At 60.9% G+C, this 20,025-nt stretch overlaps 1 protein-coding gene across 13 annotated transcripts in view; it reads right to left on the minus strand.

Annotated features, from left to right (window-relative positions):
- The window catches only part of ELN (elastin), a 30,100-nt gene extending 10,613 nt beyond the window's left edge, over nucleotides 1-19,487 (minus strand). For 4 of the 13 annotated variants that reach the window (XM_021700374.2, XM_021700381.2, XM_021700377.2 and 1 more), the window contains exons 1-22: nucleotides 19,367-19,487; nucleotides 13,603-13,653; nucleotides 12,495-12,524; nucleotides 11,945-11,977; nucleotides 9,994-10,023; nucleotides 8,714-8,749; nucleotides 8,269-8,361; nucleotides 7,915-7,992; nucleotides 7,761-7,829; nucleotides 7,079-7,126; nucleotides 6,187-6,258; nucleotides 5,901-5,930; nucleotides 5,375-5,446; nucleotides 4,712-4,753; nucleotides 4,287-4,346; nucleotides 3,953-4,003; nucleotides 2,457-2,546; nucleotides 2,319-2,372; nucleotides 1,632-1,739; nucleotides 972-1,013; nucleotides 277-399; nucleotides 6-47 (exon numbers count right to left, since the gene is read on the minus strand). In XM_021700374.2, coding sequence (XP_021556049.1) covers nucleotides 6-47; nucleotides 277-399; nucleotides 972-1,013; nucleotides 1,632-1,739; nucleotides 2,319-2,372; nucleotides 2,457-2,546; nucleotides 3,953-4,003; nucleotides 4,287-4,346; nucleotides 4,712-4,753; nucleotides 5,375-5,446; nucleotides 5,901-5,930; nucleotides 6,187-6,258; nucleotides 7,079-7,126; nucleotides 7,761-7,829; nucleotides 7,915-7,992; nucleotides 8,269-8,361; nucleotides 8,714-8,749; nucleotides 9,994-10,023; nucleotides 11,945-11,977; nucleotides 12,495-12,524; nucleotides 13,603-13,653; nucleotides 19,367-19,448 — 1,336 coding nt within the window. In that variant the 5' untranslated portion in view covers nucleotides 19,449-19,487. The remainder of the gene's footprint in view (nucleotides 1-5; nucleotides 48-276; nucleotides 400-971; nucleotides 1,014-1,631; nucleotides 1,740-2,318; nucleotides 2,373-2,456; nucleotides 2,547-3,952; nucleotides 4,004-4,286; nucleotides 4,347-4,711; nucleotides 4,754-5,374; nucleotides 5,447-5,900; nucleotides 5,931-6,186; nucleotides 6,259-7,078; nucleotides 7,127-7,760; nucleotides 7,830-7,914; nucleotides 7,993-8,268; nucleotides 8,362-8,713; nucleotides 8,750-9,993; nucleotides 10,024-11,944; nucleotides 11,978-12,494; nucleotides 12,525-13,602; nucleotides 13,654-19,366) is intronic. The other 9 variants (XM_021700372.2, XM_044915706.1, XM_021700375.2 and 6 more) reach the window with 9 other exon arrangements.
- Between the last annotated feature and the right edge of the window lie 538 nt (nucleotides 19,488-20,025).

Here is a 20,025-nt window from a genome sequence, read left to right on the forward strand (position 1 = left end):
CTTACCGTACTTGGCTGCCTTGGCTGCGGCTGCTGCCTGGGCTGCAGCTGTTGGAGGAGGGGAGAGAGCCCCTCAGAAACCCTCCTGGATCTCTGGGGGGGGCTATGCCTATGGCATTCTTATGCTAAAGTGCTAGAGCCCCTCTCTGCTCCCCCCACCCCAGATCCTCCCTGAGCTCTCTGAAGCCCGGTCTACGCTCCCCTGCACCCCTCCCCCCATTGCCCTACAAGACAGAGGAGGCTTCTCCCACTTTCGCCTCATGGAACTCAGGCTCACGGGAAAGGGCAGCTCCAGGAACACCTCCGACTCCAGCTCCGATACCGTAACCAGGAAAGCCCCCAGCACCGACCCCGACCCCGTAAGTGGGAATGCCTCCAACACCCACTCCGGCTCTGGCCCCTGCAGACGGAAGAGAATCAGGTGGAAAAGCATCTCAGTAAGAGAGGTCAGGGAGGGCTTGGGGGGTGGGGGGTGGGGGTGGGATGCTGGTCAACTGGGAAAGAGGAGGCAAGCCTCCCCCAGGTCTGGTCCATGAAGGACCGGAGACCATAGAATGCATGGGCCCCGGGCCAGCCTCCTCCAAGGAGCCTTTACTGACAAACCGCCCCCCCCCCCCCCGCACAGTGCTCTCTAAGCCCTTGGGGAAGGGCCCCGTTGTTGGCCTTGGAGAGACTGTGGGCAGGTCCCATAGCCCTAGCCAGGCTTGGGCTCCTCTGAGAGGGCTCCGGCTGGGGCAGGGAGGGTCAGGGACGCTGTCTCCACTGGGAATGCCATACCGGGACTCTCCCATCACTCAGCCCCATGGCCTTATGGTAGGAGACTAGTGGAGGAGACATTGTCCCAGGGCCCAGCAGTTCCAAGTCCCAGCTCTGCCAGTGACCTCCCAGTGCCTTGCTGTGTGACCCTGGGCAAGTCACTCCCCTTCTCGGGCCAGAACAGGACGGGGCAGAGCTAATCAGCACAGCACTCACCGAATTTGGCTGCTTTAGCAGCTGCAGCTGGTGACACAGCTCCTGGAGAGACCAAGGGGGACACAAATGACTCAAGGGCCTACTTGTCCATATCCCCATCTACTCATCTGTTCATCTGTCTACTTAACCACCCATTCATCCACCCATTGATCTACCCATATGTCTGTCCATTTGTTTGTCTATCCTTGGACTTCGATCCACCCACTCAACCAACGTACCTCTCTGTCCATCCATGCACCCACCCATCCATCCACTTATCCACTCCTCTGCCTACCTATCGATTCATCTAACTATGCAATGGTTCATTTTGCATTTGCCTTCTACGCACCCATCTCATCATTCGCTCATCCAACCATGTGCTTATCCATCCATCATCCATCCATCCATCCACTCACCATTTACTGAGCACCTATTCAGCTAAGGGCTGGGAATGTACACTGAGAGCCAGAAGATGAATTAGAGAAGCTGATGCTGGCCGTGACTAATTAGGAGATTGTTACAGCCCAAGGAAGAGAAGACGAGGCATGGCCGAGGGTAGGAAGAGAAGAGGATAGATGGGTGAGGTATTAGAGGGAATCCAAAAGTCTTAGCAACGGTTTCAGTATTTCTCTCTTACATGTGTATGCACGCGCACGCACGCACACACGCAGCCCAGCTCACCTGGGACCCCAACACCTGGGATTCCAACACCTGGGACCCCAACACCCGGGACCCCAACTCCCGGGCCGCCAAAGCCTGGTCCACCGGGCACCAAGCCTCCAGCAGCTCCTGGTGGAAGGAAAGGATTGTTCTCCTGGCCTGGACCCTGTGGGAACCTCAGAGGGCCTCCAAGGGCACAGCTCTGGGAGCTGTGGGGAGCGGTAGGTCCTGAGGGCAGGATCCCAGGTGGGCTGCCATTGCGCCTGCATGGATCCCACCCATCCGAGAGATGGGGAGGGCTGCCGGAACCTGCCCAGAGCTCTGAGGGTTTGGCTCTGTGGGTGGGAAGACCATGATCTAGCTCTAAAGCCGAGTCAGGTCTCTCCGCTGGGCCCCCAGGGAGTGGGTGCAGCAGTGGGACAGCCCTGAAGGGAGGAGGGGAGAAGCCAGCTGCTCCGTGCGACACCGCCCCCCGCCCCCAGCTGAGCTGGTCAGTGGAGAACAATGGCCTTCCAGACGGAGGGGCCAGAATGGGCAAAGGCAAGGAGGTAGGAACATTGCACGTCTGGGGAGTGGGGGGATAGAGGCTGCCGTAGATGGATGAAGGCCAGGTCCACCCAGCCTTGTAGGACTGGGCTGTCCAAGGCCCATGCGGATGGGGGGCTGAGGGCGCCGGGGTCCGGGCCGGCCACCCCTCGGGGCACTCACCGAACTTAGCTGCCTTCGCAGCAGCCTTTGCCGCAGCAGCCGGCGCCCCCGCCCCTGGAGAGACAGCCACAGAGCGTGAGGCCCTTGCCCCGGTGGCCCTCTCAAGAACCCCCCCAGCCCCTGCTGGACGGACGCTACCTGCGATGCCTCCGATCCCAGGAATTGCGCCGGGCCCACCGGGAATGCCGCCGCCTCCAACACCAGGGAGAACCCCGGCTCCTCCCGCACCTGCCGGGAAGGGCGCGCTGAAGACGTAGCTCCCAGGGCCCCTCCCGAGGCCGTGCAGGAAGGCTGCTTGGATGCTGGAATTTTAACCAGCACCACGTCCTCTGGGAATGCGGCCCAGGCATCTCTGGCTGGGCCTGCTCGAGGAGGCCCCCACCCCACTGTTCCTTGACTCACCCCCAAAGTGTCCATTTCAACATGCTCATTAAGGGACTTGTATGTTTTCAGACAAATCCCATTCTAATCACTGCCACATACTGAGAAACCACAAGCGGCCGCTCCCTGGGCCAGAGGGGCCCCTGTAGGAATGTTCGAGGCTTCCCCTCCCTGTGTTCCGAACACTCGGCCAAGTTTGTAATCCAAGCGCCTGGCTGCCCAGCTCTGGCAGCCCCTCGTTGCCCCACTCTCCTGCTCCCACATTCCAGCCATCCCCCACAGTGTTGGGGGCCTAGAGGGAGGGCCTGCGGGGCCTCCGTGGAGCAGGCCTCCGGCTCGCTGCTTCCCCTCCACTCTTGCCCCCTTGGGATGGTGGGGAGTTGCTCTCCGTCCCATTGGGGTACAGGAGGGGCTCCCTGGGTGGAGGTGAAGACAAGGACCTCAGCCCCAGTAATGTGATTCTGAACTGGTGGATGAGCTGGGACGGGGGCAGAGATGCTCACTCTGCCCACCACACAGGCGTGGGGAAGGCCATGCCACGTCTGCAGGCCGAGGGATCATGGGCTTGAGGAGCAGGTTAGAAGTTGTAGAGTACACATTAAATTGATACTGAACTATCACATTGTTTAAATACTCATGTAGGTACCGCCTAAAATTATCATTCTAACCATCATAGTACCCATCCCCTCTGCCTGGGCTTCTCCTTCCTGTTTTAACCACATGGCAAACTCCAGAATCAAATGTCATCTTCTTTGAGAAACCTTCTTGATTTCCCCCACGTAAAAATAATGTCTCCCTCTCTTGACTCCCACCACGGTGCCTGCATTTTCCAGCAGGGCTCTTATTTGACCCTGGTCTCTGAAATAGCTGGATGGATGGATGGATGGATGGATGGATGGATGGATGGATGAAGGGATGGATGGATGCGTGGAAGGAGAGATTGATGGAGGAGGGAGGGATGGATGGATGGAGGGAGGGATAGATAAAAGAGGGATGGAAGGAGAGGGATGGAAGGATGAGGGAGGAATGGAGGATAGATGGATGGGGGATGGATGGGGGATAGACAGGGATGGATGGAGAGAAGGATGGAAGAGAGAATGAGTGGATGGACAGATAGAGGAGTGGGTGGTATTGAAAACATTTGATAAATGGAGGTGGGGAGGGGCTGCCTTGGCTAGTTCTCTATGAGGCAGGCTCTCAGGGATAAAAGGGCTGGAGAGGCTGGGGGGCTGGGGGCTGGCAGATGCACTCACCATACTTTGCTGCTTTAGCTGCTGCTGCTGCTGCAGCCTGCGCGCCAACTCCTGGGGGAGGGGAAGGAGAGAGACTCTGAAAACTGTACTCCTGCATTTCCAGAGCCCGCCTGTTCCAGCCCCACGAGAACCAACCCTTTGGCAAAAGGGCATGGGGGAGGGGCTTCATAGCAAGCAGAGCTGAGGGAGCTGCCCTCACCCGAGATCCTTCTCCAGGCTCAGACTGGGGTCTAGAGGCAGGGTGAGCTGGCCTGCATCCTGGAGAGACCCTGGCCAGCCCCTGGGGCTCTGGAGCCTGGGTGATTGGGGCCCCTTTGGGTGAGGTTCTCCTTACCTGTCCCCGTCGGGTACCCAGCCTTGGCCCCGGCACCAGCCACTCCTCCGGGCCCATAGCCTGTGAAACAGAGAGGCTCAGTGGGCATCTGTGCAGATCTGACTGCGGCTGCCCCCCCACCCTGCCCTTCAGGGGTCAGGCTGCCCGGAGTCTCCACGCTCTCACTCCCAGCCAGAGTGAAAACACATACAAATGGGTGTGGATGCTTATTCCCATTTTACAGGTGAAGAAACTGGTTTGCCCAAGGCCTGGGGCTAAGCATGAGGGTCAGGATCGAGAACCAGGCTGAGTCCAAGTTCTATGTTCCTTTCTTAGGGGATTCCCATTCCAAGCCTCTACCCCATCCCCGGTTGGGTGCTGTCCTTCCTAGGCCCCTGCAGCTGGAAAGAGCTAGAAGCCCATCCATTCAGGAGGGTCTTACTCACCGAAGGGCAGTTTCCCAGTGCTGTAGGGCAGTCCATAGCCACCTGAAGGGAGGGCAGGGTGGGCTCAGGGGCTGCTCCATGGCAACCCTATGCTGGGCTCCCATTTGCCTGGGTAGACAGCCCTACCCCCACAGGTACTAAGGCCTGAGACCTGGCCCCCACGCATGCACCAAAGGTCCCGAGCTGCTCACAGAGGCTCCCGGGAGAGCAGAGGCCGTGGGTGGAGGAGGGAGAGGGCACCCCTTCTCCAGGGGCTGATGGTACGACCCTCCCCCTACAAATCCAGGACCTGCCATGGCCCTAGAATCCCCGAGTCTCTTCTTTATCATCTTCCCAGGAGCAAACATCTCATTGTCTGAGCTGATGGCGGGGGCAGGGGGTGACATCAGAGGGTTTTTTCCATTGAAGGCTGTTTCTTACCATCAACACCTATGGTTCCCCATGGGGGCTACGGCTCTGTGTACCTGTGCGTGTGAGGGAGGCCGGTGCCTACAGGATGGCTTCCCTTGCAGGCGACCAGACGTGGGGCATCCATACTCAGGGGTCCTAACCCTCCCCACCCCCCTGCTGAGACACCAGTGGCCAAAAAAAGTCCCCCACACTCCTGCTTCTCATCTGTGAGGCCCGGGGAGTGGTGCATCTTGAGTCCTCCTTCTGACTCACCTGGCAGCTTGGGTGCCTTGATGGGGTACCCCAGCGGGACGCCAGGCTGCTGGCCCCCAAAGGGTCCGACTCCTGTGGGAACAAGGAGAGCGAGCTCAGGTCCCAGCCATGTGGGCCAGCAGCCCTGCAGGGCCGTCGGCCTCCCGCTCTACTCTCTGCTCAGAGTGAGCTCCAGAAACCATCCTGTCTTCCTGCGTCTTTGTCCCTGGTCAGCCCGGCCCTCCTCAGTGTCCCCGGGTCACTTCCTCCTGGAAATTGCCGGACTCTCTCCCCGCGCTGGGGCTCGGGCCACAGTCAGGGCCTGTAGCTCTCCCGGCATTTGACACAGACGGTGGGATTTCTGGGCTCGTTTGGCTGCCGCACAGACAGAAGGGTTGGGGCTGGGGAAGTGGCCTGTGATCGAGGCCACATTGTGCGGAAGCCGGTTCAAGGCCTGCGGCAGTAGGCATGAGGGAAACCGGACAGGCCTTGCTGGGATTCGGGGTGCCGGCCGGGGGCACGGGGGGGACACCCAGCTGTGCCTCACCTGGGATTCCGGCGAAAGCTCCACCTCCACCTGCAAGGACAGGAGCCATCAGCCTTGCCACCATGGACCCCCGGCGGGCCGCCTGGAGCTTGGCCCCATCTGCCTGGACCTCCCGGCTCACACTTGGGGGTTTCTGAGAGGGGTGCTACCCATCTCGGCCGCCCACCCGGAGGGCCCTGAGCTCAGAGTCCCCATCCCCACTCCACCCCACCCCAGGGGCCACAGGGGCCTGGATGAGGGTGGAGGTTCCTTCCCGCCTTGGGCTCCCAGCCCACCGGCCGCATACCTGGGGTCTTGGCCTTGACTCCGGCTCCGGTGGGAACCCCAGGGAGCACCCCCACACCCGGGAACCGAGCTCCTGAGGGGCCGAGGGGGAGCTGGCCGTGAGGTGTGGGAAGGCAGACCAGCCACACCCCCCCGGGGTCCCAGAGCTGACCTTCTGTAATGACTATCAGCCACGGGCCCGGCTCCCGGGCTGGTGGGGGGCCTGTGTGGCCGTGATTCTCTTTCCCCGCCTGACCCAAGGTCAGAAGACCTGAGTGTTAATTCCATTTCCTAGCCACTCGAGCCTGTGCCTCAGTCGGCCTTCTCTTTAAACTGGAGTTAATTTGCAGCCACCCTGCCCACCGTCCCCGCACAAGGCGGAGCATCTGGTACTTGTCCCACTCCTGTCTCTGCTGGGACAGCCAGAGGGACAGTGGGGAGGACACTCTGTCAGCAAATCCCTCAGAGCGGGCCGAGTCGGGGCTTTTGGGGGAATTCAGGAGGTCACATGCTGGGCGGGGTGGCCAGGCCAGGCCCTGGCAGGAAAAGGAGGGCAAGAGGGCAGCTCGGAGGGGGGTCTCCTGCAGGGCGGATGTGCCGGGCCGGCCCCCTGGTGACTCAGAGCTTTTGGGAAAGAGCTGGCCACACTGGGACTTGCTGTGTCCCCGGGCGGCCCTCCTTGGGCTGTGACAATGGTCTGGGTTTGAGCCTAGGGTCAGCACTTGGGGCAGGCGGTGAAGCTCACTAGGCTCTTGGGGGAAAGATGACCGGGGCCTTCTGTCTGTTGGCCTGAGCTTTGATGCTCAGAGGGACAGTGCTGGTCAGGGCCCAGCTGGGGAGGCCACGGGCCACCAGGGAGGCTGCCAGGGGCTGCTCTCCTTGCCCTCGGGTCCCCTCCTTCTCCTGGCCCTCACCTGCACCTGGGAGCACTCCACCTGGGTATACACCGGGCAGCCCCACACCTGTGGCGGAGAGAAGAGCTTTGAGCCGTGAGCCGTAGCCTGGCCTCTAGGAGCCCCTCCCGGGCCCTTCTCTCTGGAGCGGCCCCGGGGCTCCCGGACCAGCCACCCAGGGCCCGGAGGATGTCGCCAGAGACCCAAGCGCGGTGGCCGCGGCTCTCCCACGAGTTTCGGAAGTCATCTGCCAACCCTTCTGTGTGTGGATTTGTCTTGTCTCCCGGAGCCTGTTTACATGGCTGGCTCAGCCCACCTCTGGGCTAACAGCTTCCAGATGTTCCCTCCCTGCTGTGTGGACTCAGGCAGCCTTTTGTTCAACCTGAAGTCACTTCCTCAAGGGCTTGGGTGCAGAGTGCAAAGCACCAGATGGGGAGTCAGGCCAGCTCTGCCGTGACTGCCTGTCCCTCCCGAGCCCCCCGTGCCCCATCTGCCCCTTGAGTGCTTGCCAGAGAGCGGGTCTCTGAGGTCCCTTTCTGCTCCCAGAGCTGGAAGAAGGACCCGGCAGTTAGGCCAGGGCCCGTCTCTGGCATCTCTGCCATGTTACACACGTGGGGCCAGGCCTCTGGTGCGGGGGGGTTGGGGGGCCTCTCCCCTCCCCGTCCAGCCCCGCTCCCGCTCCCCCCGGGGACTGCACACTGACCGGGCACCTTCCCGGGTTTCGCTCCGGCTCCGACTCCGACTCCGGCTCCAGCCTGAGGCACCACCGCGCCTGGCGTGGGACGGGGCCCGCATCAGAGTGGGGTCTGCCCGGGCCTGCGGCCTTCCCCTGGGCAGCCCAGCTCTACCCACCATACCTGTAGACACTCCCAAGCCGCCGATGCCACCAAGGCCGCCCACCCCGCCAAGGCCGCCGACACCGCCAAGCCCAGCCCCTACAAAGCCGGGAGTGGGAGAGGCCAGGGGTCACACAAGGGACGGTGGGAGGCAGGAGGGCCCTGGGCGGTCAGGGTTGAAGGCCCCGCGTTAAGGTCTGGCCCCGCCGCCACCTCGCTTTGAGACTTGGGCACGGCTGGCGGCCTCCCCGAGTCCCGGTGGATTGGGGATGAGAATTCTGCCCGCCCGCCCGCCTCCCAGGGAAGGGTCTTTGCAAAGTCGTGAGCTCACAGAGGCCAGAGGGCTTACGGCATGTCCCCAAGGATAACACTCACCAGCCTTGGCAGCTTTATAGGCCGCGGCAGCACCCGCCGCTCCACCGGGCACCAGAGCCCCCGGGTAGGCGCCTGCTGGAAAGGCCCCGAGCCCTGCCCAGGGGAGGACCCGGTGAGGCTCTGAGCCCCAGCCCATGGGGCCCTGTCCCTCCTGGGAGGCCAACTGAGGTGGCTTCCATACCAAGCAGTGAGCCCTGCTCCCAGGACCAGGTTTGGTGCCGGAGAGCTATAAATTGGCCCCTGGGGCTTCTCTCCTGCTCTCACACCGGACCCAGCCGTGACCTGCCTGTGCCCTGGGCAACTGCTACAACATCACCCCCATGCAATCGCCCAGGACACGCCTGGCCTTTCATCCCTGTACCCCAGCTGCCCTCCGCACCTAACAGGCACCCTGGGCTTGGCTCTGGCCCCCCGATGGGCAGGTTGCCTGGATGTCAACACTAACCTGCCCCAGGGCCACCACCTGCGAGCCCACCAGCACCTGAGGGGAGAAGGGGACAGAGCCAGGTGAGGAGAGAAGCTGGTGTGCGGGCGTCATTCCTGGGCCCAGGGTGGGAAGGGTCTCGTGGAGGGTGATCAGGAACCGGGCAGGGCCGTGTGCAGTGCTCAGGCCCCTAAGCTGGACTCCAGCAGTTGGTACTTAGGGGCCGATCCTGATAAAATAGTGACCAGCAACTAGGTGCCATGTAGGCGTGATAGCATTGACCTCCCCCATAACACCCCTAGGCCAGACCTTGCTTCTGCTAGGCCTGTCAGCTAAAGGGGGGCCCAGCAGGGCTTTCTGTGCCAGGTCCTGCTCTGTTCTTTCCATCAGCACCCACCCCAGGCCTGTGCTGCTTCCTTGCAGGGGTCCCCCGGCTCAGCCCTCTCCTCCTCCCCTATATCTGGAGCCCCTTCCATCGCCCACCATCTGTCTGTCTGTCCATGCAGCCTGCCCTGCAGTGCAGGAGCCTCCTTGCTTGAACACGGATGCTAAAATGTTTATGAGAAGCCAAATGGGTCCCTTTGGCTCTCTCCTTCCCACATCTGGGCCCAATTGCTCCTTCTCCCCCTCCAGGAGACATTCCATGGCTTTGGCCAGGACTGATGGGCAATCAGGTTGGAGTTCACAACTGAGCCAGGTTTGTTTCCAATTCTGTGAGAACCTTTTCCTGCAAGCTCCAGTCCTGGCTGCAAGGGTCCCGAGCCCAGGGGCAGGCCTCTCTGCGGACAGACTCCAGACGCAGGGGACTACTGAGCCCCAGAGGGTCTACCCGGCTTTCCCTGGGTGTGGTCCCCCTTCCTACCCCATCTCCTCCTTGTCTGAGCTGACCACGTCTGAAACTCAGTGGGCCCCTCTGCAAGGTGGGTCTCTAACTCCGGCCCCTCTCCCTTCCAGGCAGGTGCAGTATGCGTCCGGCCAGGGCTGGGGGTGTGCTGGGTGCATTTCCTTAGCACCTCAGGCCCTGCCCCTCCCCAGTTCTGTCAGGGGCTTCTCTCAAGCCAAGCCCATTTCCTGAGCTCCAAGAGGGCAGGGAACAGGCTCAGGCCTTTCCTGACCACAGAAGGGCTGGGAAGAGAAGATGAGGACCCGACAGGAAGTGAGAAGAAGCTGGGGCTGGTGGGTGGGCAGGCCACCCTTCTGCTCTGCCCTTTTCCCATGCTCCCCCACCAGCTGTCTGATCCCAGGGCCACTTGCAGCATGACCAGTCCCACCCCTGCTCGCCTTCCTCCCAGGGGACTCACCTGCCCCGAACGCCCCCAGGAGTCCAGCCCCTGGAAAGGAGGAGAGAGGTGAGGAGCTGCCCATAGCTGGGAGCCCAGGGGCCCGGCCAGCTTAACCCTCTGTCTTCCCAGAGTCACAGAGCCCTGGATCCAAACCCTGCTGCCCCTAGCTACTCTGTGTATGAGGGGAGCAAGTCACTTCACCTCTCAGAGACTCAGTATCCCCACCTACGGAATGGCCAGCATGTCCCCAACCTTCCCGGGACCAGTGGGCTGGTGAGTAGAAAGTACTAGTGTGTGCCACCTGCCAGGGCACCCAGTGGGTGTCCCCCCAGCTCCTTCCCGTCCTCCCCAGCCGGCGGCTGGCCTCCAGCTGGTGCTGGGGGGGTGGGTGGTGCTGGTTCCCAGCTGCCTGGGCCCCCACTGAGAGTCCGGGCAGGCCCAGCCTGCCGAGGCCCCCGTGGAGTGGCTGCCAGGCCACCCACCCTCTACTTGTCAAGGGATTAATTGTTCCCAAGCATGACACGCGCCGCCTGTGCTCCGTTCCGTCCTGCCTGGGCAGGCCCGGACGTCCCTGTGGCCAGGCTGTGTAGATCTGCTCTGGGGTCGGGGAGGGGGGCACTGTGACCCGAGCCGGGCCTTTGTGGCCCAGGGTGCTGAGGCTGAAAGGGGGTGACCTCAGGCCCTTGCCGTCAGAAAGAGATGTCCTGACTTCCCTTTTGGTCTACTCCTTCACTCCGAGCCCAAAGTTCTTTCAGATGTCTACACTAAGTCTTGCACTCATTAATGCCTCGCTTTAGCGCCCATCCCTTATGGGCCTCTGTGGGCAGCTGTCCCAGTCTCCCCACTGGTGTTTTATCACCACTGCCCCGGGTCCCCCGCTGCCGGTGGGATCCACTCATCCCCCCCTAGCTTTGCAGTCACGACCCCCACGAAGCAAAGTCCTTAGTGGGCTTTCCCGGCTAAGCAGAGTCCTACTCCCACGCCTTCGCCTCCTCCCTGCCCTCGGGGACCCTGTGAGGACAGCTCGCCCCTCCAGGAAGACTGGGATGCAGCTTTTGGCAGGATCAGCAGTGAAGCCCAAAGGCTCCCGGCCTCGCAGACTCCTACAGACCCCAGGAAAGCGCTTGACCAGGACTCCTGCTCTCTTGCCTCTCTCCTTCTCGCCTGGCCTGGCCCCGGAGTTTCACAACCCAGACGGGCTTGCAGGGAATGGGGGATCTGGGTCTTGTAGATTCATTTGCACTTGGATCATCGAACACTGGGATTTCGTAAGAGCCGTTGGACATCCAAACTGTCCTGGAGCCTCTGGTTTCAGAGCCGGGGAGATGTGGAGTGGGGGGGGGGGGGGCTGCCAAGGCCACATGTGGAGCATCTCACGCCGATGGGGCCATAAATCTGGACCATTTCCTCCACCTGCTCCTTATCCGCCAGTGTTTCCAGAGGGACCCGCCCTCCTCCTTTCCTGGGGGTGTGTTTTTTGGAGCTGACAGTGGACCTCAGTGGCAGATCCGGGCCCCATGGGCAGAAGCCTGGACAGATCTAGCCAGATCTTCTTACTGGAAACCTCCAAGGTCTAGACACAGCTGGAAGGGGCCTGGTCAGGAGTGGAGCTCATCAGGGCCCAGGGTCAGGGTTCGGGCTGGGGTTAAGTCCAGGCCTCGGTCTCAGGTCAGGGTTCAGCCCGGGGTCAGGATAAGGGCTCCAATTGTCACTGAGGTCAGAGATGTCTAGGATCTTGGCCTAGAGGCTGGAGAAACTTGGTCTGGGGTCAGGGGACCATCCAGGTGGAGTCTGGAGCCCACCATCTGATTCTGAGCACGAGAGTGACATTCATAGGTTTGGTGGCCATTGGAACATCAGTCCCTGCCTTCTACTGCCCCCCCCCCGCCCCAGCATCGGGGCTGTTTCTGAGACGGTTCACAAGTCTGTGGGCCCTGCCCTCCCCTGCCCCTGGGGCCTCAGGTCTTACCTGGCTTGGGCGGTTTGCCTCCAGGCCCCAGAGCTGCAGAGAAAAGAGGTGGGAGTGAATGAGGAGCCCCAAACCACGATTTTTCTACTATTTATCTCCCTGGGGCGGTGTGGGGGGGCGTGTCTCACTCCCCAGGTCCTAGAAGGGCTGATAGGGATGGTCCTCCCCTTTGGACAGGGAACCGCTGGGAGCCCAGTGTCTGGATGTGTGGGTGGGAAGCCTAGCTCCAGCCCTGATTTATGGTTTCTACTCTCTCAGACTCAGTTTCTCAGCCCCAGAAGGGAAAACGATACCCACTCAGCGGGCCTTGCAGGGGTGTTGTGGAGGATCAAAAGCCACGGGAAAGGAGGCAGGGACCACCAGGGAAAGAGGCCAGGGGAGGGGCTTGGGAGGCCAGTAGGTTCCGGCAAGTCTCTCCCAACTGGAAGCTCTGTCTGTAAACTGAGGGATGTCTAGGCCTTCTGGGGGTTCTGAGGCCGGGGGACCTGGGTGGACCAGAGTGACAGCCAGACCCCGTCCGTGAGGAACCAAGTTTGGTTTCTGAGCTCACCTCCTCCTCCCAGACCTCCGAGACCAGCACCTGTGTTGAGAGAGAGCGAAAGAGACAGAACCATCAATGTCTCTGCCAGAAAGCTGCCCACGGACCCACGGTTAAGTCCCTCACTGCCTAGCTGCATGACCTTGGGTGAGCCTTAACCTCTGTGAGCCTCAGTTTCCCCACTGGGCCAACAGGCCAGTGCCACTTTGTGTCTGGGAGTGTGTCGGTAGCTGCCCTCCATTTCATATCGGGCCTGAACCCTCAAATGCTTTTTTCTTACTAGATCATCACTTTATTATAAAAGGATGTAACTCAGGAATGGCCAGAGGAAAGAGGCGCGGGGTGGGGGGTGGGGGGGGCAAGGTTTGGGAAAAGGGGCGGGGCTTCCACGCCCTCTCTGGTGCCTCTTCCTGCACATTCAGGTGTCCACCTCTCTGGAAACGCCTTTCCAATACTTTCTAAGTATTGAAAGTGCTACATTTGATTTTTCAATCTCCTTTAAAGCATGATGCTTTTTTTTTCATAGTAAAAGAAAATGTGCCCTCCCCCCATGCCAGAGCTGCAATATTCTGCCCCTTATCTTTCGGGGGTGTTCCCAGTCTCTAGCCTCACGCGGTCGTTGCTTTTACATTGTTAGCACCCGGAAAAGCACTCTGCCGTCCGGTTGGGCAGGTTGCACACTCCTATTTTTTAGTAGCTGTGTATTATGTCAGGGTCGACTCAATCACACCCTCCAGTCAGGTGGGCTTTTTTGTTTTATGTCTTTGCAAATAACCCCCCGATAAACTTTGTTCAGGATCTCTCTTTTTCTCTACCTTTCAATTATTTTCTTTGAATGGATTCCCAAGAGTGGGGTTCATGGTTTGAGAGGCAGGGGGCGCATAATGGCGCCCACTTCCGTACAGCCTGGCAAACAAACACTGTCTTTCATCTTTCAGAAAATGCATGCTCTGAGTACTTGTAAAAGTGTCACGCAGACTGCCTTTAAGTAGGAGCGGCTCGAGGGTCCGCTTGGGAGGCGCGCCAATGTTCTTCCAGTCTGCGCTGTCATGGGGCGCATCTCTTACGAACCGATCACGCTCTGCCTCACCTGGGTGTGTGGAAGTTTCATGTACATTACCTGGGTAATAGACGCCTCCGGGAACTCCACCAGGAACAGCCCCCGGGACCCCTGGAAGTAAGTAAGTACTAGAACTAGTAAAAGTGCGGTGACCATAATAATGGCCCTATGAGGTTGGAAGGGCAGAGGTGACTATCTTCGTTTTAACAGATGTGAAATCGGGCTCAGAGAGGTTAAGACGGGTGCCCAGGGACACACAGCTGGAAAGAGATGGAGTCTGGATTCAAACCCAGGCCACCCCTCTGAGCGGGATGGTTGGCACGGTGTTACCTGCTCCTCTCCCCGCGGAGAGGGCCCGGTGTGGGGCTGCGGCTGGGTCCCTTCGTCTGGGCAGCCAACGCTACCCAGCCCTGGGCAGCATGAGCAGGGGCCGGAGCTGAGGGCGGGCAGCCTGGGCTGGGACCGCGAGCAGTAAGGGAGTGTGGCCATCGCCAGCACTAAGCCGGCCAGCCCCACACTGATACGATGGCGTGAGGTCAGGGTCCTCAGCCGCCAGGCAGCCACGGTTGGGTGGGGTTCTGGCCGCCCGACACAGGGCTGTCTTGGGAGGTGCCGCGGCCCAGAGGGGGACACCATGAATGAGCAAAGTGAATAGTTTCCTAAGGAAAAGCTAATTCACTGGCCAGGCCAGGGGCTGTCTGCCCGGCCGAGATCACGAGTTCATTCCCCACGGACCCGCGAAGCCCTCCCTGGGAAACGCCGAGCCGCCGGGCCCCGCACCGGGCCTGCCGTGGTCATGGCAACAGACGATCCCGGGGCGGCCCAGGCCCCGACTCCGCCACCACGGAGCGGCCCCAGCCTTGACGAGTGGCCTTGCCAGGGCTCCGGCCAGGGCCCCGGGACCACCCCGCTGACAGGGGCGCAGGTGGGGTTGGGGGACAGGGTCGGGCAGCTCTGCGGTGTGTCTGGAGGCCTCATGGCAGATGTCTGGCCACTGTGGCCCCGTCAGCCCGAGCAACAGCCCAGCGGGGTGGGGAATGCCAAGCTGTCACGGCTACCCCATGCCAAAGCCCCGGCGCCACAGCCCCCCAGGGCCTGCAGGCCCCCCCCACCGCCCCACCCCAGGGCCTATCATCCAGACCTGGAGTGTGCAAGCAATCAGGTCAGAGCCTCGGGGACGCAGAGTGGTGGCCCCAGGAGGTTGGGCCTGCTGGGAAGGAGCGCCTGGGCCCTGTCACGAGCTGCCAAGCACGCACACAGCCTGCCTTGGGTTTTTGATGCCTCCCTTGGCCCCGGCTTCCGGCTCTGAGCGCTGTCTCTTCTGTGCCTTTCCCCGTTTAGTCCGGGTGTTTCTCTGCTTCAGCGCTCATCCTCCTCCCCTTTCTTTCCCTCCCGACAGTCCCCTCTCCCCACCTCTCTGCTCTCTGGCTCCGGGGCAGGCTGCTCAGGACAGACCCGCCTGGCCTCTAATCCTGGCCGTGCCACTTCTTGGCATCTGCGTGAACTTGGGCAAGTCACTTAGCCCCTCCGAGCTGCAGTTTCCTTGTAAGCGATGCGGGACTGATAACCTCTGCCTTGCAAGGCTGTTGCAAACTGTCAAAGGGTCCTGCCCTGAATCTAGCATCCAGTGATTGCTCAAAAAAAAAAGAGGTGACTCTGTCTACACTTCACTGCGCACGCGTGGCCTGGGGCCAGGTACCCAGTAGATAGTCAATAAACCACAGGGTAATGAGGTTGAAGGGAGACAAGGATGTTGCCTGTGGGTCTGGGTCCAACCTGTTCTATCCCCAACCAGCCTGGGGGGCTCCCCACCTTGGGCCCGGCTGAACCCCTACTTCCTCTGTCGAGGTTCTGCTCCCCTGCACCTCATCTGGGGTCCTGCCTGCTCTCTCCCCAGCACCCGCCCATCTCTCTGCTGCCCTCCTGGCCTGCCCCAGCTGTCCCCACACCCCCCCATGATTCAGATCCCAACAGCGATTGCCAAACTCCGTGCCCAAACCATGATGGCCTGGGGAGCTAGAGATTTTGACCGCCATTTTGCACTGAGCTAAGGGAGAAGGATCAGGGGATGCAAAGGATCCCAGCCCTGCCTCCTCTCGCCAAGTGCCGGAGAGGTGAGAACAGATTAAGACAGTAGTCGGTCAAGGGCCTTCAGAAAGGCAGATTTCATGCTCCAGCTGGTCATCCTCCTCCTCACCTTGGTCGGAGCCGTGCCTCCTGCCAGGAGCGCCTCTCTGCTACCCAAGTCCTGTCCTTCCTCCAAGACTGAGCTCAAATTCTCCCCCTCCTGCCTTCTCTGAGCCTGTGGTTCTCACTGCTCAGCTGGTCCAAAGGAGTTGGCTTGGAGCATGCTTGTCTTGTTTTATGTGGGTTTGGCTTGTTTTGCAGGCTAGCCCAGGGTGGAACTTGTCTCTTGCCTCTTAGAATCCTGATCCTAGACTCTCAGAGATCATAACAGTCTTCTGGCGTGGGCAGAAACTCCTTCCGCAAACATCCCCCTGTGCTCCGGCTTGCATGCCTCTGGTGACAGGAAAGTCACCCCCTCCCGATGCTGTCGGCTCTACCTCTTTCTGCTGAGATAGAATCTGCCCTTCCGTCTCTCCAGTTCCGCCTCACAGAGCCCCAGAGCCCCAGGCTCATCTCTCATCCACAGACGGCCTCTCAGGCATTGCCCTTTCTTTCAGGGTCTAACTCAAACGTCGCTTCTGCTATGAAGCCTTCCTGGATTTCCCGGGACTCTTCAGGGCCCTTCCCCACCCACCCCTACCCCTGCCGCCAGGGCCCCCAGTCGTATCTGCTTCCTCCATCACTCATGCGTGCTCCACCCAGCAGACAAAACATGGCGTGAGTAGCAAGAGGGAAAGTTAAACCTTAAAAATGTGCTCTAATTATAAGAGTCAATCGGTCCAAGTAAACACATTCTGAATAAGAAGATGAATCGTTTCAGGAATTCACATTCCCACAGTCCCCTTATTTGATGTGACTTTGGCAGATGTTACGCGGCGGGAGCCTCCCACTGAGCCTAGGAGATAAATAGGGCAGGGATGTTTCTCCTCATTTGATGGCCAGTGAGACGGGGCATCTGGCCCGGACCCACAGCTGACCCCAGTCACATGCAGGGCCTTCTGCCTGGGCCCTGGGCTTCAGGTTCAAAGATGTGGAGAAGGCTGTTAGGGAACGAGCATTGGGCCAGCAGGCCTTGGCAAGGGGCTTTGCCAAGCCCCAGTCCAGGGGGCTGGCAGGGGAGCAGATAAGACCTTACGAAGCTGTTTATTGTTTGCCTGGAGAAAGGCTGCCAAGGGCTTTTCAAAAACAATCTGTCCTCTAGTGGGTGACTCTGTCCCCTCCCTCCCCTGGGCATGTCTGCCCTCTTGCCTCAGCCCCAGCAAATGCAGAGAGCGGGATTAGCCCTTCGACCACAGGTCCTCCACCCTGGAGGCTCATCGGAGTGACCTGGGCGGCATTTACAAAACCTCCACAATCCAGTTCCCTCCTCAGACCAAAGAAAGCAGGAATTCTTGGGTGGGACCCTGGTATCAGAGCTGTTTCAAGTTCCCGAGTTAACTCCAATATGCAGCCAGGGTTGACAAGCCCTGTTCCAAATTATCCTTAGTTCCGGAATCAGGAAAAGAAAAGGCTGATAATATTTCTGGGGCACGGGGGATGGAATTCTACCCGATTTAATTGTTTTTTCTCTCTCTTTTTAAATGGCGTGGGGGTTTGGGGTGGCTGGTCCTCAAAGCTACTTTGGACCCATCCTAAGTGGGTTTAGATAACCCTTTCCATCACAGTCTTCCTAGGGAGCCCCCTCCACTGGCAATATAGTTCTTTGGAGCTGGGGAACCCATGGGGGTGATGTCCTCTTGGCAGAGGGTGGGGTGGGGGGCAGAAGCTGAGCTCCCCAGGAGAGCTGGGGGGTGGCTCCGTGTGTGTAGGCATATGACCCCTCCCATTACCTCCCCCCGACCTCTCTCGGAGGCTCTGGGCAAAAACCCCAACAGATGTCATGGATTCACACAGCCCTTACTGGGACCCAGTTGCTCTATCATCTGGGACCGAGCTGAGATTTATGTTTGCAAAAGAAGAACAAGGACAGTTGAGGGTTCGCAGTGTCACCGAGAGCATAAGGAGAGGGTGCCTTCTGCTTGAGGGTGTGCCCACTCTGGAGGACTCATCCCTGGGCATGCTCCTCCCCAGAGGTAGCCTGGTACCCGGCCCCCCACCCCTCATCCTTTGGCAGAGAACTGGCTGGTGCTCACCCCCCTGAGGCTGCCTTACCCTGTCTCAGCCTCCATTTCCCTATTTGCAAAAGAGGATAATGTTCTCAACTCCTAGGGTTTTTGAGGGGGTTAATTGCCACGCTCCGGGTAGAAGCGCTGTCCGGGGAGGCAGGTGCTCAGGGGCCACACCCGGGGGAGCGGGGAGGAGGTTCAGGAGGGCCCAGAGCTGCTGCTCTGGCGGGGGGGGGGGGGGGCACGCTGGGGTGGCCCGGTCCTGGGGGTTTGTCTCGCTCCCCCTGCTGGGCCCCACCTGATGGTGCACGAGTCCCCATGCCCCTCCTCCAGGTCCAGGAGCTGACCTCCGTGCAGGAACCCTCTGCTCCCAGCAGCACTGCCCAGCTAGTCAGTCACATGGAAACTGTTACTGCTGCCCAGCCCCGTACTCCAGCCCTCCGGCCTGGCCCTGCTCCCACCTGGCCCCCGCCCCCCGCACTGGCCCCCACTGAAGGTCTGGTTCTTACGGCAAGGGGACGCCCCCAGAAAGCTGACCCCCACCCAGGCTACCCCACCAGACGGCTCAAGTATCTGCACTCCTCTCTTCCCATGGCCAGGAGCACCTTTCGGGGGCCCCGGGGAGGCCACTCCCAGGGGCCCTTGAGGTGTGTAGCAGCCCCACGGCGGGGGCACCCTATGGCCTGTGGCAGAGGACATGCCCAACGGTCCAGGACTGCCCCGAGGTCCACTTTAGCCTCTGGCCCTGGCCACCCTCTCTCTGCCAGGAGATTTTACCTTCCCCAGGTTCCCTGATCCTCATTTGTGTTCCGTACGGCGCGCACACACACACACGCGCACACACACAGTGACAATCCACACCTGGAGCGCATATTTCCCAGTGTGCATGCCTGTCGGGTGGCAGACTTTTGCACATGCTCACAGCATTTTCACCCACCTTACAACTCCGCACCCCAACACACACACACACACACACACACACACACACTCACACGCTCACACACATGCTCGGATGCCCCAGTCCTCCTCACCACGGACAGACCACAGCAGCGGCTTTCCAACCCACAACCCCGTAAGCCACTTAACCCTGACCTTCCTCAGAGGGGTGTCCTGACTTCCCCGGGGGACAAGGAACCTGTTGAGGTCACACAGCTCACCGCGGCGGAGCTGGCCTCCAGCCCAGGTCCCCTGCCCCCAGGGCACGTGTGCACACCCATCGGGTCCACAGGTGTGCAAACTGCTAGTGCCCAACGACCCAACGGGACCCCACCGGCCTGTCCCCAGCATGCTCAGGAGCCCCCCACTGGGACAGCACCCGGGACAGAGCAGGGGTCCTCGGCCCTGTCGGGGGCGGCAGAACCTGGACCCGGTCGGGACCGTCCTGAGTCTCGGGGTGGCTGTGTGACAGGTTCCTCCTCAGCACGGGCTGGCTCCCGGGAGGGGCAGTTCCAAGGATCCAGTGGCTGAGGGGCTCCCGCCTGGGACCCCCTGGAGCACGGCCGGGTGAAGGGCGCCCTCTGGCCAGTCAGTCCAGCCACCTGGCCGGGAGGCCCTCAGGCTGTGGGCATCCCCGGGAGCAGGGTGAGGCCTACCTCCAGGCTGCGAGGGGTGGGCGATACACAGCAGGAGCAGAAGGACTCCGGGCCGCCGGGCTGCAGATCCCAGACCCGCCATCTCGGGGAGAAATGCCCCAGCCCGCTCTCTGCGCCTCGTTTTATCCCCAAAGCGTAATTGCTGCCTCGGCGCGCGGAGAGGGAAGGAGGGAGGGAGAGAGGGCGGGCGGGAGGGCGGGAGAGGGGGGAGGCCTGGGGGAGGGGGCCGCGGGGAGGGGGGCAATTACGAAAGGCCAGGCTCACAAGCCTCCCAGGCTGGGTCTGACTGGACGGGACTGTGGGCTTTTTTCCTTAAAACACACTCACACACGCTCGCGCACACGCACACACACACACACACAGTCCCCCCCATCTCTCTCCCGCTTTCCCTCTGTAGCTGTTCTCTCACTGCTGGCCTTGTTCCCGCCAGAAAGTGCGAGGGGGGCCTCTGCCAGGACAGCCCTCGGGAGAGGAAGCAGGAGGGAGGGCCCTGCAGCCTGGCCAAAAATCCGGCCCCAGCCAAGGCCCGAGTGGCCAGGCCCCCGCCCCTCCGGCTGGGCCCCGGGCCCAGCGTGGGGACACCAGCCAGCTGTCCCGCGCCTCTGCCCCCACCCCGGCCCTCCAGACCCCCCCAAATACCCCCAGGTCTGGCCAGAGAC

This window comes from Neomonachus schauinslandi, chromosome 5 (assembly GCF_002201575.2).
Source record: "Neomonachus schauinslandi chromosome 5, ASM220157v2, whole genome shotgun sequence".
NCBI lineage: Eukaryota > Metazoa > Chordata > Mammalia > Carnivora > Phocidae > Neomonachus > Neomonachus schauinslandi.